Here is a 22,312-nt window from a genome sequence, read left to right on the forward strand (position 1 = left end):
ATATGTATATATTTAAATTAACAAAGGAATGGCTCAAGTTACCATATGGAAAAATACCAGTGACCTGAGGATGTTTGCTTCATATGGCTCAGATACACCAAACTGTAACTAAAGAAACAGCCTCAAATTCATCAAACCATGACAGGCAGGACCCGTTCACTCGAGACATTACAAATCCTCCTCATTTATTTATATTTGTTTTTTTCCTCAACTCAAGTTTTACTCTCCCAACCCATCATCTCTGCCATGTTGGCTGAAGTCCCCCACTCCCCCCACTGAAATCACCACAATCAGCTCAGCACCACCTCGTCCTTACTTGGCAGTGAAATCACATGAATAACCATTACCATGGTAGGCCAGCAAGTGCATTAAAACCCTGGAATTCATATAAACAACAGAAGAACATAAATGACAAACATAGGTGCAGGGTCCATCGATCATTCCCTTCTCCCTCACAGCAAGAAATGTGGGATCACATTAAAAATAGAACAGACACCTGCAACTAGACGGGTATTTATACGGAATATTGTGACAACTGTCATTTCACATTAGTCAGCAAGATCCCACAGGACTTGGAGAAATATTAACTGTGCTGCATTTTTTTTTTTACTGGCAAAATATAATAAAATCCACTTTCTTGATGGCTTCCTGGTGGGGATTGCTCCTCTCCCTGAAGTCATTCATGAAATAAGGATGCTCCTCCAAGAGCCTGGATAGAAAACACTTCACCTAGGCACTGGAGTATGGAGAGAGGGGGAGGTTTTGTGATTCTTCACTTGGGACTCATCCACACTTTTCATGATGTTTTGATGATGCCAAACTCAAAAAATAACCATAAATGACCCAAAGTCAAGGTAGATCCAATGAGTAGTGGTTATCTAATTAATAAATTGAATTATGACCCTAAAATTGTGCAGATCTGAGAAGGACTGTGCACTCCTAAGAGCCCATTTCTTGAATAAGTTCCTAAAAGATATGGAGGAGGAAAATTCCAAATTACAGAGTCAGAGGTACAGAGGCACTTGTGTTTATTTACAATAACAAAAATGCTTTTCCCATACAGATGAAGCATTTCAAGGTCTTGCTTGTTGCCCTGAGCCTCATGCAATAAAAATGGGACTTTTGTGAAGGTCCTAGACACTCCTTTTATTTGGTGAGAGACATTTACATCACTGAAAGCAAAATGCATCCTCAACAGCAGAGTAGTTCCTGTCAAAAAACACCCTGTGCCCTACATTTTACCATCATCACAGTTAATCATTTATACACCATGCAGAGGCATGTGGTACTCACTGACAAACACCAAGGCCACTGTGTGTCCCAAAGAACATGCAGCAAGTACAGGCAAGATGAAAAAGGTCAGGGGAAATACCTTGGATACAACCTCTGATGGACAGGACTAGAAAGACAAAAGATGATGGAAAAGGAGATTTGGAAAGGACAAAGAAAACTAGAGAAAAACAAGGGTGAAATCAGGACAAGAACATGTCAACAAGGCAAAACTCAAAAAAAATATGATGAAGAAGAGGGTCTTGAAACAGATGCAGAAGGGGCCAAGATGTCACCAGTGGGTTCCAAAGAGAAGGTGACAGAACTGGGATGGCAGACAGTGCTGAGGGCATCAGTGGTTCAAGGGGAGCCCCTGAAGGAGAAGGGCATTATCAGGACAGGAAGGCTTTCAGCAGCTGAAGGAAATGGGCAAACATCTGTGGTCTTCTGGAAGGAGCCACAAAAATGTTGTTTTAAAACAACTCACACAACAGAAGAGGCAGAACTACCCTGAGCAGAAATGCATGGTAAAATATAATGTGGCACAGTGCAAAGTGGAGAACTGATCTGCCTGTCATTTGATGCCACCAGAAGCATTTATAAACACACATTAAAATTCAGGTTCTGTTTCTGAGTGCCTCTCGCTGAGGGAACTGGAGAGGGCATGGCCTTGACTCATGTCCTGGCTGGCACTGAAGTCCCCAGCTGTGCAGACTCAGACCTGTGCTCCCAACAAAGGCCATCTGTCAGTGGCCTCTGACACCCCAGTTTTCCCCTGCCTTGTCCCCATGTCCAGGGCATCTGGGCTTGTTTGTACCAATCACACTCATGTTGAAGCACAGCCTGTCACACAACTCCTCATCATCTGGGCTGGGAATTGGCTCAATGATTCAATCACGCTTCCATCCCATCCCATCCCATCCCATCCCATCCCATCCCATCCCATCCCATCCCATCCCATCCCATCCCATCCCATCCGTGGTTGGGCCAACCCCAGTTGTCACCTGCCCAGCAGAGAGGGACAGGCCACCTGTCCTAGACGACAGAGCTTGGAGGAACCTGTCATGGCACTCTCAGCCAGGTGTGAAAATGCAGCTGTGGGCTCCTAAAAGAAAGGGGATGGAACCAGCATGGCCATACACAGAATGTTTGACCAGTACAAGTGATCAGCCCCTTGGAGCATCATTGCCAAGCCTGCAGAAAGCTCTCCACCTTTGCCTATCTCTACATCATGACCAGCATCTTTTTGGAAGATAAATGCACAACAATTGAATTCAGACATCAGTAGGTGGGATTTTCCAATGTGTGTTGTGCAAGCCAAATGATCCTGATGCCTTAAGTTTTAGTTTTCATATTATCCAGATTCTGTGCTGCATTAGGATGTTACTCTGAACTTCATATAGAGTGTTAGCAAGTTCTGCTCACAGTTTAGTCAGACAAAACAATCCTTTTCCAGCCTGAGAACCAAGGACACTATTGCAGCTTCAGGCCCAAAAAGTGCAAACAGCAGGAAATTGAGGGGAGAATCTGGGAGGACGGGACTGCAGAACCTGAAACTGTAATTGAACAATTAACCCCAACATAGAAATGGACCAAAACTTATAAAAGTGTGAAAACTCATGACCCATTGTCCATCTTGGGTGTAGCCTCAGCCAGGCTCTTGTTCCTTCAAAGGTCTTTGAAGGCCTTTTAATAAATACCTATTTTATTCCTTTAACACTGTCTAGCCTCTGTTCTAGGTAGCCTCTCAAGGCATCAATCCCAGTTGCTCCTCTTGACCTTGCAAACTGTATTTTAATTAATGTGTCCTCCTGGTTACAGAATATCAAGGATATCAAGGAACATTACAGCTAACGATCTTGTGCTTGGGGGTTTTCCTCCCACCATGGATTTTCAACAACTGTTACACATTTTTCTTTGATTTTGATAATCTAATGTTAAAATCACGACCTATCCCAAATCCACTTCAGATTTTGTTCGTTTAATCAAGAGTTGAGCAATTTCAAGGATGTTTTTACAATTCAAATATTGGGTGGTTGCACGCTGAGCCAATCCTTTGATTTCTGAAAAGTTCTCCAATGCCAACCTCATGTTTTTAATCTTCCTGGTATTGCAGGCAATCTAGTTGATCTTACAGACGATTCTGATTAAATGAGCTTTTTTCTCTCTTCAGTTCTCACAAAAATACATAAAATATTTACAAATGTGATACAATGAACTCTATGTTCTTCTGTTTAGAGCAACACTTAGTGCACAGGTGATGACATTTCCCAGTGATTAAAGAAATTAAACCTAAAATTCTTTAAAAACTATTTTATTCAATACTCTGTTGGGGTTTTCCTCTAATAGCAATCACTGCACAGCTCTCATAGGTTATATATAAGAAGAGTTATTTTTGTGGATAAAAGACAACAAGAAGTCAATAATCTTTGGCAGACAGCCTTCACAGTTCTGCTAGCACCAGCGCATCCAGCTGCTGATGAGCCTTAATGTTTCCCTGATATTGTTTTCTGCTATAAAATGGAAGATCTAATCTATGCTGAAGGTCAGTCCCCACCAAAGACTGCAATCAGTGATAGCCTTCATAAACTCACTGAAATTTGTACTATTGTCCAGCATCCTCTGCCCTGTCATAGCAGTGGCTCCATCGATGTGTCCCCTCTGCCTGGGATGCTGCAGAGCTGGAAGAGCCCACACTTCTGCATGGATCCTGATCCACAGATCAAATGAGAGCTGCTGGCACAGGCAGTAAAACCCCATGCACACTTCATGAAGAAGGAAAAAGCCCTGCCCACATTTCCCAATGGCCCCCCACCTCTGCTAGGGACACACACTTATGGCACCAGCAGGAGAAAATCCATCCTTTCAGTGATCAACTCTAAATGCACACCATCTTTTAGAAAAATCATAACTAAAACCTAGACTTCTGACCATACCTTGGAGTCAGGCAATTATGAGGGACTTTTAATGAGTAATTCAGGTAATTAAAAAGTCAAATATACAATATGCAAGAAGCAGCATCAGCATGTCACTGTTCCTGATCCTGGTCAGTGCTCATGATTGCACCAGTGCCATCTCCTGCCAACACATCATTGTGGCTCCATCATGGCTGCAAAGGACTTTCCAAACAAGCCTGAGCTTGGCTCATGTTGGAGCATGTTTGACACCAACATGTATAAAGTATGTTGGGTAACTGCTGCTAAAATTCAACATACGCTGTATTTCATGTAGGAGATGCAATTTGCTGGCTGTATTCCAGTAAAATAACTTTATGGCTTTCTGTCATGATAAATAACTGTTAATAGCATAATGGAATTAATATTTACTTTGAAGCTATGCTGTCTGTTCAAATAAAGTTGCTATATATAGAATCATCCCCATGCTGCTGGGCTTCTAAAATGTTGAGAATTGACAAGACGACAGGCAAATATTAAATTCCAGTTCCCTCCAGCCATTAATAAACTTTTAGACTTTGCATTTGTGATTGAAACTCTTCTATATATTTTATACAGCTATGATAGGTCAAGAAGTGTTAATTCAAATGTGGGACAGACAAGACAAGAAGGGCTTTTGGGGTCTGGGAGCTCCCTCTGCCTGCCCTAAGAATGGAGACAGTGTAGAATGGTGGGTCTGGACCACCAGGCTTGGAGCTAGGGGCAGAAACCTCAGCAAATGTTCACAGGACAGTTCATCTTTAAATACAAAAAAATTGATCGTGTTTTTATCATTATAAATGCACTTTTTATAATCCCAACAAGGAGTAATTAATGAGATGCTTAAGTCTAACCATGTCTCTTCTTCACAGGCATGAAGGGAAGTACACAGAAGGCAGGAAAGGAGATGGCATTTCACCTTTTTAAGATAAAAGATATGCTTCCTTTTAGTAGGAAAATGCTAAAATAAATAGTCCTGGCTATAGGAGGATATTACACACACAACAGTGAACCTGACCAACAGAAGGACAAGGAAGGGCCAAGCCATTGCTCCCATCATGCATGCTCAGAAGAAGTGCAGCAGGAGGATTAGGCAGTGCAGCAAAGCCACAGGTGCTGCAAATCATCCTCACAGTGCTCCAGCATGCTGGTGTCACCTCATCCTGCTTTTATTCAAAATTTCTTCATGGCAACAAGCACACAAAAACTGCAGGCAAAGTGTAACCATCAACAGAAACGCCCACGCAGCATCAGAGAGTGTCTGGGGTCAGAAGAAGGCAGAATCTCCACAAATATATTTATAGTGCTCTAAGACGCTGCAGTCCTCTGGAGCACGGAGCCTTTTAATGGAAAATCACCACATATTTGTCGTGGCGAGTGACAGGGAGATGCTCCAGCAGCACGGAGCTGTCCAGCGGGGAGTGCAGAGGGATCCTGGGGGCTGCAGCGGCCAGAGCAAAGAGCTGCTGGGACAGCCAGCCCTGCCACCACCACATCCCCCTGCATGGCACTGAGACATGTCCTCAGAATCAGATCAGAATCTTCGCTGATTGATTTGGATGCTCCTCACCTTTAGAAGAGTTCAGAGCTACTGTACCTTATTCTGAGAACTCGGGCGAACACCAAACCCAGCACAGCTCTGCCAAGCGCTGCAGCTAGAGACGGACATGGAGCCCTCCGAGGTGCCTGGAGCTGTGTCCAGCTGTGTCCAGCTGTGTCCGTGGGGGACAGAGGGACTCCAGCTGCAGGGGGAGTGTCCCCACAACACTGAGAGGGGGGCAGCACAAAGGATGGGGGTACGGGCCGAGGGTTGTGCCACCGGATAGCAGCGGAGTCTGTCCCGCACACTGCTGATCCCCCGCAATCCCCGGGCTCTTTCCCGCATGGAGCTGATCCCCGCAATCCCCGGGCTCTGTCCCGCATGGAGCTGATCCCTGCAATCCGCGGGATGGCAGTGGGCTCTGTCTCGCACCCTCCTGATCCCCGCAATCCCTGGGCTCTATCCCGCACGGAGCTGATCCCCGCAATCCCCAGGCTCTGTCCCGCATGGAGCTGATCCCCGCAATCCCCGGGCTCTGTCCCGCACGGAGCTGATCCCCGCAATCCCCGGGCTCTGTCCCGCACGGAGCTGATCCCCGCAATCCCCGGGCTCTGTCCCGCACACTGCTGATCCCCGCAATCCCCGGGCTCTGTCCCGCACGCTGCTGATCCCCGCAATCCCCGGGCTCTGTCCCGCACGCTGCTGATCCCCGCAATCCCCGGGCTCTGTCCCGCACGCTGCTGATCCCCGGCAGCCACGCGATGGCAGCAGAAATATGGGAACACCGGAGCGGACGAACGCATCATCCCGCCGCTCCAAGGAAAAGCTGTTCTGCAAAGACGAGGCAACTGCTACATGTAAGTCAAAGTCTGAGATGGTTTTAGGACAAGCAGAGAGTAGAAAAACGGTTTTTTTTTCCTCTGAGTACAGTAATTGACACTTTCTGCATCCCTGGTATTGCCAACAGGGTCACTCGGGCTTCCCCCGGCAGCTTCAATCCGACCTAGAGCAGACACATTAAGATTCGGAGCACAGCTCCTGCCTCTCTGGGTCAGATCCCGGCTGGGAACCAAGAGAACCCCTTGCTGCTGGCACTGCCAAGCTCGTCCCTGCTCCCCTTCATCATCCCCTTCATCTCCCTTTCACGTCACTCCAGAGTGCTAGTGGGCAATTAATGCTTTTTATGTCCAAAAAGTGTCCAAACACCATGTAATTAATCCTTATCCCTTGGCTGTAAAAGAGGGAAGTAAATAACATCCTACAAAGGGGCGGCCACCCAAACATCCCAGATGTGTCCACACTCTAAAATCCCCTCTTGCCAGGTTCTGTGTCTGTGTTGCCTGCTGGGGACCACACCAGGCTGTGTTTGGGAAATCCAGCACCTTCAAATAAGACTGCTCTCCCTGCTCCCCCTCCCCACGCATACCTTGGCAAGCAATACCCCACTTTCCAACAGGAACTCAGGAAATTAAAATGTTTAATGCACCCCCGACGCACACAGAATTAGCAACAATACAGCAAATGAGGTTTGCCTTCCTGCCCAACACACAGTGAAATAAATAAATAAAGAGGCTCTCACTAAAAGCCAGGCAGGGAAGGCAGAGCCACCGAGGCTCCTCGCTTCCCACGGAAGCCCTTATCTCCGTCACAGCCCACAATGCAATTACAAGATTACAAGGCACATGCTGCTCCAGCATCTGGATCCTCCATGCAAGTACAGGGATCCCTTCAGAACCAGGAAACCTCTCAAAATTATGAGGAATGGCACGGATTCTCCTCGCAGCACGGTTCCCACTGACCCCTCTCCAGGCAGCACCTCCAGGGACAGACATCTGGAGTTTGTATCTGTCCATACAGCACAAAAAGAAACTGTGTGGTCAAAAAGATAAATGCTGACCACCAACTCTGGTCCAAAAAGCATTGAGGTTTATTTTGTTTTGCTGTAAACTGTCTCATCTACATTGTAAAGCCAGGGATAGACCAGTATCCTTCCATTCCCATCCCAGTCCCCAGCAAGTTAAACCCAGACCACAGAGCCAGCAATCCAATCTCCATATATTTTATTCTCAATATATTTCATTTCTGGCCACCGATCTTTAGATCTCCTATTGGATTTTGTTTTCGTAAATGGATTTTCCCACAGAGCTGGCAGAAAATAGATTTAATTTCAAATTTCTCTAAACTGAAATAGTCAATATAAATGTCAATGTATGTTTGTGCCATGCAGCCGGTGAGGCGACAGAAGCCTCACATTTCAGAGGAGTGTGGGGCCCTGAAAGTGTGTTTTGTGTCTGTATACTTGTTCTGATGCTCTCTTTCATAAGAATGACTAAAAATGTACATGTATTTATTAAAATTTTTGTTTACCTGTTTTGTTTTGTGGGTGCAAAAAGCAGTATGATGTCTAGCACTGCTCTGCAGGTAAGTCAAGAGGAAAGATTCCCTATTAGCAGAAGATTTTGCAATCTGGCATCCCCACAGACCCATCACAGAATGGTCTAGATTGGAAGGGACCTCAAGGACACCCTGCCATGGGCAGAGACATTTCCTCTACTGTAGGTCCCCAGTTCCCTCTCTCCCCTCAGCACGGGGTGTAGTTGCAGCACCAATTACTCAACAATTCCAATCTAGCCTGATGTTAATGTCATTAGTCCGCAGAGATCCTTTTGGAATCATTTACATCGAAACTGTCTTTTTACATCCTAAATGAAAAATGCTCAGACTTCAGTGAATGGGATTTGAATTATAACCCTACCACATGTGGCTCAGCTTTATTCACGCTATTTATTAAACAGGGAAAAAAACAGTGATGCAGTCAATTACAGAGCAATTACCTGAGCATTGCTGCAAACCTGTTGCCACACACTGCAGGGACAGGGGTTGCCCTTGACTTGGGCAGAACTTGCCCATGGGGCACCTGCCAGGCAGAGCATTCCCCTGACCTCAGCTGAACCTTCATTTTGAGATACTCAGATACCAGGAAAACTTTTACTGATGAAGTTAAATAAGCCATGACAATTAAAGGATTAGGAATGTTATGGGTCTTGTAAAGAAAAAAAAAATCTTCTGGACATGTATAGAGCATTTAGGAAAAGAAGCCAAAACTCAAGAGAATTTGCTGTGACTTTATGTTACTGCAGGAGAATACACCAGGACCCTGATATACAAAAGGATTACTGATATCTATGTTCCCTTCTGAAGAGACTCCCACGAGATCCATTCCAGATTTAACAATAATCCATACTCCCCTTCAGAAATGGCAAAACAATACTCCCATTTCCCAGGACTGCCTCCAACACAGGAATCATTAAGATGCCATCACAATCCTGCATTCCAGGTGCCATAAACACCAGCTGGAACAGGAATAAATCCCAACCACAGCTCATGAGCAGTCAACACCTCCACATTTCTGCACCAGCATCTGCCTGTGGTGCCCACTGTGGAAACATGCACACTGCAAAGGTGAGTGTGCCACAGCAAAAGTCGGGAGATGCTGTTGGACTCCAAGGTCTCTAATGTGCCACAGGGGGTTAACAGAGAGGCTGCTTATAAAGGGGACCAGTCAGATCTCAGGAGAGGTGTCAGGACAATGCTATTTGCAGCAATAATGAAGAACAGAAAAGTGCCCCTCCTAGTGAGCAGCTTCTCCCTTGTTCAGGGCTGCTTGTTTGTCTTAATGTCTGCCCACGTGTGTGTCATGTTTCCAGAAAGCCTCTCACATTAAACTCTCTCCTCCAAAGCCATTCCAGAGTGTTTCTTTGAAATACATTAAACAGACTGACTGAACAATGTGATCCTAATTAGTCTGCCAGCTACACAGCTCACCTCTGAGGGCGAGCAAAGCCCATGTAAATTAAAGTGAATTGGAGCGAATTGGCTTAGGCTGCCCAAGGAATCACTCTCCAGATTAGGGCTGCTCCAACGTGCCACCTGCAAGGCTGCTGTCACCCTCCTGTGACAACCGAGGAGATTTCACCCATGATAACGGAATAGAGAGATGTAAAACCACTCTGCAGTTCAATATTCTGTGGTGGGCTATTTGGCACGATGCAGAGGAGCCCATTTGGTCATTTCTCAAAAGCAAAAGGTCTGGTCCTTCACAGGTGCCCCCAGCCCCAGGCTGCACTGATGCCATCCCCACTCTGGTGACCCAGGGACGCTGCCAAAACCTAAATGCTATGGAAACCTGTGTGAAGTTTTGATGGTGATGTCCCAGGGTTTATGCAGTAATTGAATAATCTTAAATTTTCATTCCTGTCCTCATGGACTAATCTGCAATAGTGTTAAGGGACTGTTATGATATTAATTAAATACAAGTCCTGCATACAAAATTGATACTTCGCATCTCCATCTCCACAAGGGGGTTTCTCTCTTAATAAGACTGAAAGCAAGTTTTACTTTTTTGGGGGTTTTTTGGGGTTTTTTTTAAGGAATTCATAAAGATTATCATATTGTACAAAGGTAACAAACACCCAATCTTCAAGAGACCAAGGTATCTCACATACAGAAGCTCTGGTGCTTGGAGTGGGACTAGGGGCACAGCTCTGCCCCAGCCTTGGGACAGCCCTTCTCCATAGCCACTTCTCAGGCACTGGGGCTTGGAGAGACTAAAATATCCTCAACACAGGAAGAAGAGCAGCAGGATCAGTGTCAACCTTCCAAAACACAGATGACAAGAAGGAAATTCACTACAAAAACATGACCTCGTTTTAATTTTAGCAGCAGTTTACTACAAATTCACGTGAAGGCACAGTTACACTCTCCTGGAAAAGTTCACACACAAGAAAAGGCAGAATCGTATCTGCTGAGCCAGAAGCTTGCAACGTGGAGCAGCTCCATCCAAAATCATGGCAAAGCTATTCCAACACTCCCCTTACTATTATTTATTAGTTAAAATTTTTAATTATGTGAATTGATTAGGAACACATCACCAGGGATCCTAATTAATTAGAATTTTAAAAAGGATCACAGACCGGAGAGTCCACAAAGAATTGCACAAAGAGGTGTATTAAGGGAAAGGCCAAATTAACTTCTCCTTTCTGGTTTATCCAGCCTTTTCTAACAGGACTGTGATCAGATTAACCAAGTAATACCCAAACCCCTCCTGCACAGCAATGCTAACCAAGGCAACAGCTTGAGGATTTCAGGACATTTTCATTTAACATCCGCTTGGTTAAGTAGTTTATTCCTCCTAATCCATATTTATTTAAATGAGTGTACTCCTAGTTAAATTAGTTTATTCCTTATTTTTGTCCTAAATTTGCTTTAGCTGCTTCATCCATACTCACCAAATTCTTCTGTATGGTTCTGATAGACTTCAAAATCCCTCAGGATCTGATGTAGACTTTTTGTTTCAAAATGTATTTTTCTATTTACCCAAAACTTGGACGAAGGTGCCATCACATTGACAACACTTGGGAAGGAATTAATAATTAAATCCTCTAATACAAATCCCTGTTCAGAACTGGCTGGTCAGTAGTTTCACAGGCCAGCATGTTCCTCCTCCCTGCCTCCAAGCTGCCATTTCCAGAGCAATGTTTGGATGCTATTGATGCTCTTGGCTGTCGGCTCTGCAAGTACTTTTCCATCAGTGCGACAATGATCCCTATTTATCTTCTGGCTGCAAGAGTCGCTGAGATGATCTGGCAGTGCCACAAGGCAGACAGTTATTTCATGCCCTGTTAAACCCTAATGCAGCTAACTACGGTATCACTCCAAATTTGAAAAAAGCTTTTTTTTTGTTATTTTAAATCTGCTGCCTACGTGTCCAAGTGGAGAACATTGCTTCCTTTTAGAATGGTATCAGAAACCTAAACCCAAAACACTGTCTGTGAAGTACCATGGTGCACTGATTGAGTAATTAATTAACAAGGTTAAAACTACATCATTCTGCCCAAGAAACACCTGGAAGTGAAGAAAACAGACTTCTCCTGCAGGTGCAGAACAGAGACTGCAGTGACCACCCAGGTGCTGCCTGTGGATGAGAGGGTGCAAGTACCTTCTTGAAGACAGAAAATCAGATACTAAAGGGCTCTCAAGCTGGAGAACTATGTAGGAATGAATGGCTAAACCCTGGTACATCCAAATCACAAAGCAAATGGTTTAACACTTATTTTCCTGAGTGGTGAATGTGATCAGCCACAAGGAGAAACCCTGAAAGCCTCCAGCTCCCACGATGTGCCCATCTGTATTTGTTACTTTCCAGGAGCCACACTTCAGTAAAACAGAAATTAATGGGTTCAGTGCAGGGCTCTTTGAGCTGAACATGATCACCACTACATTCATGCAGTCAGGCATTAAAGGGCTAGATAACTCCAGCTTTGGAATAACCCCAAGAAAGTCCCATTTATTTTCTCATGTGCTCATGTGGCAGCCAAAGGTCATCAACAATCTCTTACTAGAGGTAAAGGGACAGCACAGGGTCTGGTGTTCTGCATCACATTCTGCAAACCCAAAACAAAAACAAGGCAGCATTTCTGTGATGATGACTTTTTTTGTGTGCTTGTCATAATAAAACATTGTTATTGGATGTAAAAATTATGGAACAAAGTTATGCCTCTCTGGTGTAATATAATGCAATCCATTTAATACTATTTTAAACCCCAAAACCTCATTAGAGCAGACAGAATGTAAGAATGACAAATGGGCTAGGAGGAAGCTGGAGCACTAGAAGAATTCTGGGCACTCCTCCCCTTCCCAGTGCTGGCACTGACTTTGGGGATGCTGGGGGAGTGTCAGCCACCAGCAGCATGTGGGGAGCACAGGGTGCCCATCACCCCAACAGGAGGAAGGTTCATGCCTTGCAAAGCATCTGCCAAGGCAGGCCTGGGGTGAAGCTGGAAAGCTCAGCTTAGCCCAAAGTCCAGCCTGGCAGCTGCCAGACAGGCCTGGAGACACAGGTGAAGCTCTGCCTGTCATGGACACCCCAATTACCCCAACCCTGGCCAGGCTCACAGGCTGTCAGCTGTAAAATCAACCCAGCCTACACAAACACACACCCGGCAGCCTCACGTTCCTTGGCCAAAATAACACAGCTGAACACTGCAATTAAACATTTCAATAGCTTTGGACCACTCTGGCCCTCAGTTAGGTATCCAGTGTTGGAAATACAGCCCTGCTGCCTTAGGAATGAGCTGGTCACAGCTCTGTGAGTGGGCTTCTGCTACCAGATCAAGTAATTGCCATTTAATAAATATAGAACTTGGATAAATGCACTTGTTATCCACACCTGTGCAAACCTTTAACATCAGAAGTGACCAGAGTAATCAAAACTGCTCTCTCCTCATGCAGGTGGAGGTTAAGAAAGAAAAGTGGTGTCAAACAACGACATATTTTTAACAAACAGGCTTATTCCAGAAATAATGCCTCAGGTGAAATCACTTGCATGAATGTGTCTGAGCAGCTGAATACCATCAGCAGAGCAAAGGTTCTCCCAAAACACACATGTATTCTGGGCCAAATTCGACAGAAACTCTACTCCTACATACTGCAAGACCAACACTCCATCAGCACACAGAAATTACAGCAATTGCTACCAAAACCTGGCTGAGATTTGTGAGAATCAAACTGAACCCATTCCAGCTACCATGGTTACAGAGCACTGTGCAGCCCACCCTGAGGTGTCAGGTTGCTCTTGGGCAGTGCCTGTTAAATAAGCCACAGAGTCTCCAAGAAGATGCTCAGTGTGGAGACACTCTACAGTCACACAGCCCAGCCAGCCCACACAGGTGGATGCTGAAGCTGTACTCACAGCTTGCTCAAAGGAGTCATAAAGAACAAGTGTATTTCTGGGGTGGGGCGAGCTGTGGTTTAACTCCAGCCAACAATTAAGACCCAGGCCAGGGGGAGCAGGGAGCAGATGGAATTCAGCAAATAGGAGTGTTTTTCTGAAGGTGTGGACAGACTTTGTTGGGTTGAGGTGTCTTGGGGAGCTGTCACCTCCCAGCCCAGCACAGCCCACAGCCACCCCCACCATGCTCCTACCTCCACTCCTTGCACCTTCAGTTTCATGTGATCCTCTCTGGTGGTCTTCCCATCTTTCCTTTTTTTCCAGCAATATCCATCTTTCCTGTATTTCACTTTCTTTCTGTTGTACAGGATCATAGAACCATTCTGTGGTCTAAAAGCAAGAAACAGGTTTGGGTTACATAAAGCAACAAAAGCCAGACTGAAAGTGTCTGTGGAACAAGGTCCCACAGACCAGCAAAAGGCTCCACAGAAAAGCAAGAGTCAGGATTTGGTGTTAAATAAATGGTCCCCTTTTGCTGCTGTTACTTGGCTGAAGTGATGTCTGCAATCTGCAAACTCTTCTGTGAAGATCTTGTACCTAATGCAGGAAGTGCCAGTGATAGGTTAAAGAAAAAAAAAAGGAAAGTCTGATGAAATAGCCAGCATTTTCATGGATGTATTTTGACTGCTACATGCTGAAAATTAGAAAAACAGAAAATTTAAGGGGAAAAAGGATTGTTGTTATTTAATTACAATTTCTCTCCCTTGCTAACACATCAGTAGAATGAGATTCCAACCACCTCTAAGGCTGCACCAGGACATGGATAGTGGCTTAAAGTGATAATAAACAAGCAAGCAAAAAAAACAAAACAGGGAAGGATAAAAGCACAAGCTTATACATTGGTTTCACTGTTCTGCTTAGATCAGTGCTAGACAGGGAGTAAACTGCTGCCTTCTGAGCACCTTCTCAACTTCAAAGACACAGGAAAACTTTTTCCACTCAAAAACTACGATGGCAATTTGAAATGTCCTTAAAGCATGGTGATGCCCAGCAGACAGGAGCCAGTGTAGTATGGGTGTAGAGACATTTAGCTGTTTGCTAAGGCAAATCACAACCAAAGCAAGCCTGTTGTAACACTGAGAAACAACAAATACCCTCCAACCTGGGAGGCAGTGAGCATTTTTTCCACATACACACAAATATTTATTGCTTGTGGCCAGAAACCCATGGCCCATCCTCCCAAACTACACCTCCTCCTATCCCCCAGGTCCCAGCAGCCTGGACCCAAGGGCTCGGGGAGGCTGCTCCTCCTCTCTTCCTCTTACACATCACCCTGAAAATAAACACTTGGGTGTCAGCACAGCCACAGTTTGTGTTTGACAGCACTGTAGATAGTGCATTAATTCAGTGGAGGTATCATCTATCTCATTTCAATATTTATTCTGTAAACCCCCAGTCACTGCATGTGTCAGCTCAAACTCTTCTCACACCACCAGAGATCCTCCAGGCACCGTCAGTCTGTGTCCCATGGTCAGGATAGGCCATGAAAAGCCAGTACAAGCTGATCTCCTGCCTGATGCCTCTGCACTGACACACATGGCTCTTCCCAAAACACAAAACACAAAGGACCTGGAGGGTTCTGATGCCAGGGAAATCCTGCTTCCCTCGCCCCCAGTGCCACGTGGGCACAGGCAGGGCAGAGCTGAGCTCGGCAGCCTCGCTGCTGCTCTGCAGGGCTGGAGCCAAGTTTGTTGGTTTACTTCTGCAACAAAAAGGGAACACAGTGAGAGGGCACTGGCAAAGCAGTTAACGAGATTTATAGAAAATAGAGCCCAATGAAACAAAATCTCTTAAGGATCTGCGGAGCGGTTTTCGATTTTGATAAGAGTGTATCGAGCTGCTTTAAGGCTCACAGAAAGCAGCTGGTTTTTAAAGATAACTTCATGAGATGAGACTCAATTTTAACCTGATCTACGCTGCTGCTGTATTTCACCCGCTGTAAGAAAGGAGAGAGGAAAGCTCTGCCCTGCTCATCCCTCAGCACTCAGACATAGCCCTGAGCAGACAAGTGATGGTGTGGGAAGATGCAGCAGGCGAGCCCTGCCGGGGATTCCCAGGGCATGTGACAGATGAGACGCCAGCCCAAACCTCTGGGGGTTTTGCCACTCAGCCTGAATTTGGGGATTTCCTTTTTCCCTTTGCAGAAGAGAGGGACAAAGTCACAAGCCTGAGCACAGGCTACAATTCTTGATCAGCTCTGGATTTCCTCTCCTTTAGGAGACTGTGGCATTTAAAAGCTGCTAATCTCTGTTTTGGTTTCTTGTCTGTGGTCTGAGGGAAGGAGGGGGAAGGACAGGAAGAATAATTGCAAAGCAGAAAGCCTTTTGTCTCAAGTATTGATGAGATCTGGGATGCTTTCCTCCCTCTCACCCTTCTATCCACCACCAAGGCTCTCACAAATTGCCACAACATCCTAAGAGCTGCTTTCGCCCAAATTGTTCCTGCTACAGCCAGGAAGAAGATCCTAAATTCTATTTTCCTACTTATTTTTAACATGAACAATCATCCCCTGCAGCTGATGGGTCTGGGAACCTGCCTGGAGATTGAGGTGACCCAGGGCTCCTGGCAGTGCTCAGGAGTGATCCAGGCACTGGATAAACCAGTTTCCCTCAGTAAGGCACAGAGAGGAGGAACAGAGGAAATGGGATTTCCAGGGAAGATTTTCCAGAGATGGCATTTTGGATTTGACACCCAACTCAGCTGTGCATACTGACCTCTGGTCTAAGTCCTGCTCTGAGTGGATTTTGTTTCTTTTGGATTAAGTCCCTCGCCTAGGTCATAGGAATGTAAACCTACTTCTTGTTAACAGGAACCAGATGCAAAGAGGGAATAAACAAAAAGCAAATTAAGGTTAGGATATTTTTGTCAATTGATGCTTCCTATCTGCCTCTCCATTAGTGCTCCAATTTAGGTCCCTCTGGCCTGAAGGACAGAGATTTCCCCCTAATCACATTACTTCAATATTAAAAATGCTGTTCAGTTTAACCAGTTCCCTCTAAATTGTCACATCGAGATGTGGTAAATGTCAGACATATCAGTTAATGAAAACTACGTTTTACTGCCTCAGGAGCTGGGGGTGCCAAAAGAGAATTGCAAATATTGCAAATCCAAAAAAATTCTCTTTTTCAAGATAACAGAGCAAGATCAGCCAGAACCACTCCTTGAGAAGGTACATGGCTCTAAGAGTTATTTTTTATTATGTCATCTGCATTCATTCTAGTTCCAAACCAAGGAGGATATTTAAATATGGATGTTTAATGCAGCTGCCATAAAGCAGAGGTACCACACACCAGACCCTCACCAGGGCACGAGCAGAAGCTGCTCCAGTGCCTGAGACAAGTCCCCTCCATCCCTGCCACCCAGCACACTGAGAAATGGCTCCTGCAAACAGCCTGGATGATGCTATTTTTCATCTGCATGATATTTTCTCTGGCTATGAAGTTATCATGGAGCCAAGGGAAAACAGGAGGGGACTATTTTCCATCTTCTTCTGCATCTATGCATGATAATAATGAGAAATTAACTTCCGCTTTCCCAAAGGAGCAACCTACTGATGCAGAAAGTGGCTGGGAAAAGCTGAAGTCCTGGAGGAAGCCATGAAAAGAGACAGCCTTTCAAGAAAATACTGCACTGAATCCTTGTTCTTATTTCCTTAGGAATGCAAAGAAGCCCAAGTTCTTGAACCTGTCTTCATCCAGGCCAGTTTAGGAATGGGGAGAAGTGCCAAGAGCGAGTGTGACAAGGTGCCTCCCACCCAGCTAATGCCCTGCCATGCAGCAGAGCAGGCAGAGCTCTGGGGTTAGCAAACACTGCAGGTGATCAACTCCAAGTAACCATCTATTTCCTTCTTTTCTGCACTGCAGCAGTGATGGACAAGGACTGTCAGTCAGGAGTGCTTCCTGGCTGACACCATGCTCTCAGAAACACCTCACCTCTCATTTCTTGCTTCTGCCCAAGAAAAATATCTGATGACTGAAGTTATTTCTCCCTGGAGGAATGCTGCTCTTGAAGTCTTCATTTACCTTGACATTTCCCCCCACTGCACCTGTGGCTTATCAGAAGATTAAAGCCCAAATGGAAAACTGAAAGAGGAATCTCAAGCAGCTGCAGCCCTTGACATCTCACCTGCCCCTGGCTATGAAGATACCTGGACACTCACTGTTGGCTTAGGAGGTCACCCAGACTCATTAAGGATGGAGGCACCCAAGACCAAGGCAAAGCCATAACCCTTGCCTCAAGAGCATCACCCCACCACCCCAGGGATGCACCTGGAGGATGCTGTAACAGGTAGATCTCTTCCATACTAACAGAAAGCTTTAAAATTATATTTACATGGGCAAATGCTTTTAAGACTGTGGGGACTTTGTGCATCATAGCTGTAACACTGGCAGATCACACAAAAATTTGTTTGACAAACACTTTTTTTCCCCCTTCTAGATAAATACTTGGCTTTGACCCTCAGGCAATGATTCACACCTGCCCTGAAAGAAATCCCAGCATGTGCCCAGCCTGCACCAGTGGGACCAAAAAACAAGGAAAAGCCCCTCAAGAACTTAATGTAAATGTTCAGGCTTCACCATAACTGCTGTAAAGCCATTGCATCTCATGGGGAGAGGCTGCTGCTGTTACAACCTCTGCTCTCTTCACTGCAAATTGGGATTATTGGCACAGCAAATGAAGGAATCACAGATTATGTGTTTGAAATTTGTCTGATCTTTGAACTCTGCAGGGATGAAATAGACTTCAGATAAGTTTTCATAGCCATATAGGAGGAGGTATAAATCACAAGGAAATGTAAATACGCTGCAAGTTTTTTGTATCTAGAATTAAATATCATTTGCATTTAAGATGTAAGTGAACTTCCTTCATATCTACAATATTTAAGAAGTTAAAAGTCTAAAGTCATAGACTTAGCAATTTTATCCAGAGCTGTGGTTTAACACAGTGGCTAATCCCATCAAGGGGGCGTTAATTGGTGTCTAGATGCTCCTTCTCATAGCAGCAGTAGGCCATAAAACTTAATCCTTACCTCCTCTTTCCAGCATGTAGCCTCCATGTTCATCAATAAAAGTAATGTGATTCATTAAGTATGGAAGTAATTACCTGCAGCTCCAACAAACAGGACTGAACGAGCCATGCCAGTGCCAAGTTGGCTTTTATGCCATTGTACAGGGCTGCCAAGGAAAGCCCTTCTGCAAGATCAGGATAAATGCTGATGGCTGCAACACAAGCTGCAGACCACTACATAGCTGCTGGGCATCTCCTTGGTGTGGGCTGGGATACCCATGGACAAGTCCTTCCCCAAAGCAGCTCCTTGGGGCTTTTTAAGGAGTGATCAGGATGTGCCACAAAAACACATAGTGAAGATACTCTGCATGGTGTTTGGTACAGGAGTTAATCCCTGGAACATCTGGGGCTCTGTTGATGGAGGCAGGACCCTCCCAGCAGTGATGTCCTGCAGCACAATGCAGGCAGGTGCCAAGCACAGCAGCTTCACTGTGAGTGACATGGAAGCAGAGCCTTGCCCGTGTCCCCATGGGTGTCCCTGTCAGGCTGCAGAGGCCAAGAGCAACAGGACAGCTCCAGGCACCTCAGCACAACAACTCTGACCATCACCACTCCTTCTGTGCTAAGAGCTGTACTCATCAATTTGTCAGAAATAAATGTCTTTGCTCTGTGTCCTTGCTCTTGACACAACTACAAAATAGGTAACAGTGCTACCAGCACTAAGAGTGATACAACTAACAGCAGGATCTGCCTTCTCAGTAGCCATTTACTCTGCTGCCATTCATGTTTAAGAGTATTGCAGCTGGCCCCAAAGTGTAAACTCCACAGAAGACTCACACAGCCCATCATGGTGACTCAGTCTGATGAATTTCACCAATATAATTTTCTTTTTAGAGCCAATTTAAAAAAAAATACCCAAAAAACCCCACCAAAAGCCAGGTTAAAAATGAAGTAGATATGTCACTGTAAGCACAACCAGGTGGGTGAGCTCTGCTCTCCCAGTGAATAGCAGGTCAGAACTCAGTTCAGCACTTGTCTGGACCTCCCTAGGCAGGAAGATCCTTCCAGAAACAGCACTGTCCCTGCATATTTAGTTCAAGTTTTCCACACATTTTACTCAGCAACATGATAATTCACGTGTTGATGGCTCTGAACTCTGTAAAAGACTTGAAAAAGAAATTAGAAACAATCTTTATGAACTCCTCAGCACACTGAGCAATTGAAGCCTCCTCGTAACGATGTAGGGCCAAAGATGGAATATTAAAATTGCCATTAAGTGGAATGCACATGAAATGCTAAAAAGTCTTTCTGCAAATTATTTCTTGATATAATGTCATGCTGTAGAACTAAATCTTAGTACAAGGTATGAAAAAAGCCAGTTAAATCAACTTTGTTCATTTAAATATAATTTTTAAAGAACTGGCATTCATCTCTTTATTGCTCAAAGATTTTTATCAATTTCTTTAGCCTTCATTTATTTCTCTTCCCTACTCCCAAGGGGATACCATTTGATTTATTGGGAATTAATTCTTACAACTGATGAATGCTTTAAAGTATTTTCAGATTAATCACCACCATCTCCACTGGTGCACGGAGGAGAGCCCCATTCCCTCTCTGTGCTCACACAGACCAAAGGGCTCCAGCCCCTGGGTGCCAGCAGCCATTCTGCCTTATCAATTACTCTCTCCATGGACACAGATTGTTATGGCAAGGACCAAGGGCTCCAATTAACTTTTAAAATACTTATTTGGAGATGGCCTCCTCCTGCGGGTGGTACTTCAGTTCTGAACATGGTCACCTCTCAGCACAGCAGCAACACACGTGTGTGCAAACACTGCTGCATTCCTATGGGGAAGGAAGAAAATGGAAGAAAAATTCTATTTTTTTTAGTTAACTTACTTCCTGTCCAATTTGTAACAACCACCAGCTCCAGGCTAACAGGGTTTTGTCCACAACTGTGTTGAAGTAGGGCTGAACCTTTTTGGTACAAAAAGGTTTTGTCCAAAGCATCACATACCAGGGAAATTTGCCAGGATGCACCTGAACCACGTCCTTGGCCTCTAGCAGGTGTCACCTGCACAGAGCTGGTGGGAGCCACGTAGGCTTTGCTGGTAATTGGGAAAAATCTCACTGGGGATGGGAGGAGAGCAGAGGTCAGAGGAAGAAAAAAGGTTCTCCCTCTGCTAGCAGCATGCAGCCTGACTCATGACTTGAGACACTATAAAAATCTGTAAATATTTGAAAATTGAATAATAATAAATTAATTATAAATTTTAATTGAGAACCACTTCAAATTGTAAACGCAGTTCAATAGCTGATGAACTTCCAACACTGCAGGCAGTGAAACAGTGAAGACTGGAGGAACTGGTGATGCTGGTATGGGAGGGAGCAACTCCCCAGCTGTGGTCCATTAACACATCTGCTCCCATCAGCACAGCCAGGTCCAACAGAAGATGGGCAGAGCACTATGGAAAGGGCTGGAGAGGGGACACAGTGCTGCTCAACAGCCACCACCAGCTTGCTCTGTCCAGGCAAAAGCATAGTTTGCAATATTGCAATTGAATTTAAAATGCTGATTTGCCTTGGACTCCATCGATTGTTGAGATTGTTAATTCCTGATTAATGGTAACTGTGTACATAAATCTGGATTAACCTGGAAACCAGAGATGCTCAAACTGTCCCAGAAGTTGGGCTAATTGGGCTGCCTCTCCTAAGCCCAGAGCCAGGCCCATCAGCTCTTTGTAGGGCTGAAGCTTAGGACTGAGCCAGCTGTTGAGGTCAGTTTTAAGATGGGGCAACACCAACCCTGTCCAGGCAAAGTGAGCTCCCAGAGCAGGAGGGCAGAGCTCACTGTGCATCCTCCAAATGGGTTTATAAGTGTGGCACTGACCAAGCCTGAGCTCTCTTTAACAGTCACCAAGGAGGCAGGTGCTGGAATGCCCCGCAGCAGCCTGTTCTCAGCCCTTCCTCTCTTTCAAATGAACCTCACAAATATAATCTGTTTATTTATATCAATTTAGTCCCATCAATTAATGATGACAAGGCAATTAACTAGAATGCCAGACAGTAAAAAATAACCACATAATGCCTTCTTTAGAGGAAATCTATTATGTAATTCCAATCGGTCTTCATTAACACAAAGTATTCCAGTAAAAGGTAGTAATCTAGTTATAGTCTGTGAAATATGAAGATCCGCAAAGTAATTTTTCAGAATTAAGGGTATTTTTAGTCAATAAGAAGAAAACCTGTCTGCATTTTTTCTGCAAAAAACTTTTTTGCAAAAAACCACCCAACTCCATAACATAAGGCACAGAGAAGGCTGAGCAGTATCACCAAAGAGGCACTGAAGAGGCACATTGATCACCTCCCTTCCCCACAGCATTTGGGGCCTGGATCAAGCTGAGATCGTGGCTGCTCCCATTTTTTCCATCCCTCATCCAACACTCACTACATAGGTGCTGGCACCAGAGAAAAGAGTCTCAAACCACCGACTGTAGTGGTTTTCAAACACCCTGACAAGCAGGTATTGCGCTGATTAGTGTTGAAATCAGTGTTCACAGCTTTATTTAGATGATAATGCAATACCCCACTCATCCCAGCCATGAGCTCTCCTTCACACACTGCCACAACTGCCATTAGTGACAGGAGAATGGCACAGCATGACCTGACCTGGCTCATTCCTACCTGACAGACTGAGCAAGTCACTTGTACACAGAACAAAGACAACATATTTTCCTTCAGTATTTCATGTGAGGCACTTCAGAATTACCAGTG

General features: G+C 44.9%; 1 protein-coding gene across 8 annotated transcripts in view; it reads right to left on the reverse strand.

Annotated features, from left to right (window-relative positions):
* CAMTA1 (calmodulin binding transcription activator 1) overlaps positions 1 to 22,312 on the reverse strand; it is a 235,568-nt gene that overhangs the window by 140,137 nt on the left and 73,119 nt on the right. For all 8 annotated transcript variants that reach the window (XM_033079399.2, XM_033079396.2, XM_042779950.1 and 5 more), the window contains one exon: positions 13,726 to 13,861. In XM_033079399.2, the coding sequence (XP_032935290.1) occupies positions 13,726 to 13,861 (136 nt within the window). The remainder of the gene's footprint in view (positions 1 to 13,725; positions 13,862 to 22,312) is intronic.

The sequence above is a fragment of the Catharus ustulatus genome, chromosome 24, assembly GCF_009819885.2.
Source record: "Catharus ustulatus isolate bCatUst1 chromosome 24, bCatUst1.pri.v2, whole genome shotgun sequence".
NCBI classification, from domain to species: Eukaryota; Metazoa; Chordata; class Aves; order Passeriformes; family Turdidae; genus Catharus; species Catharus ustulatus.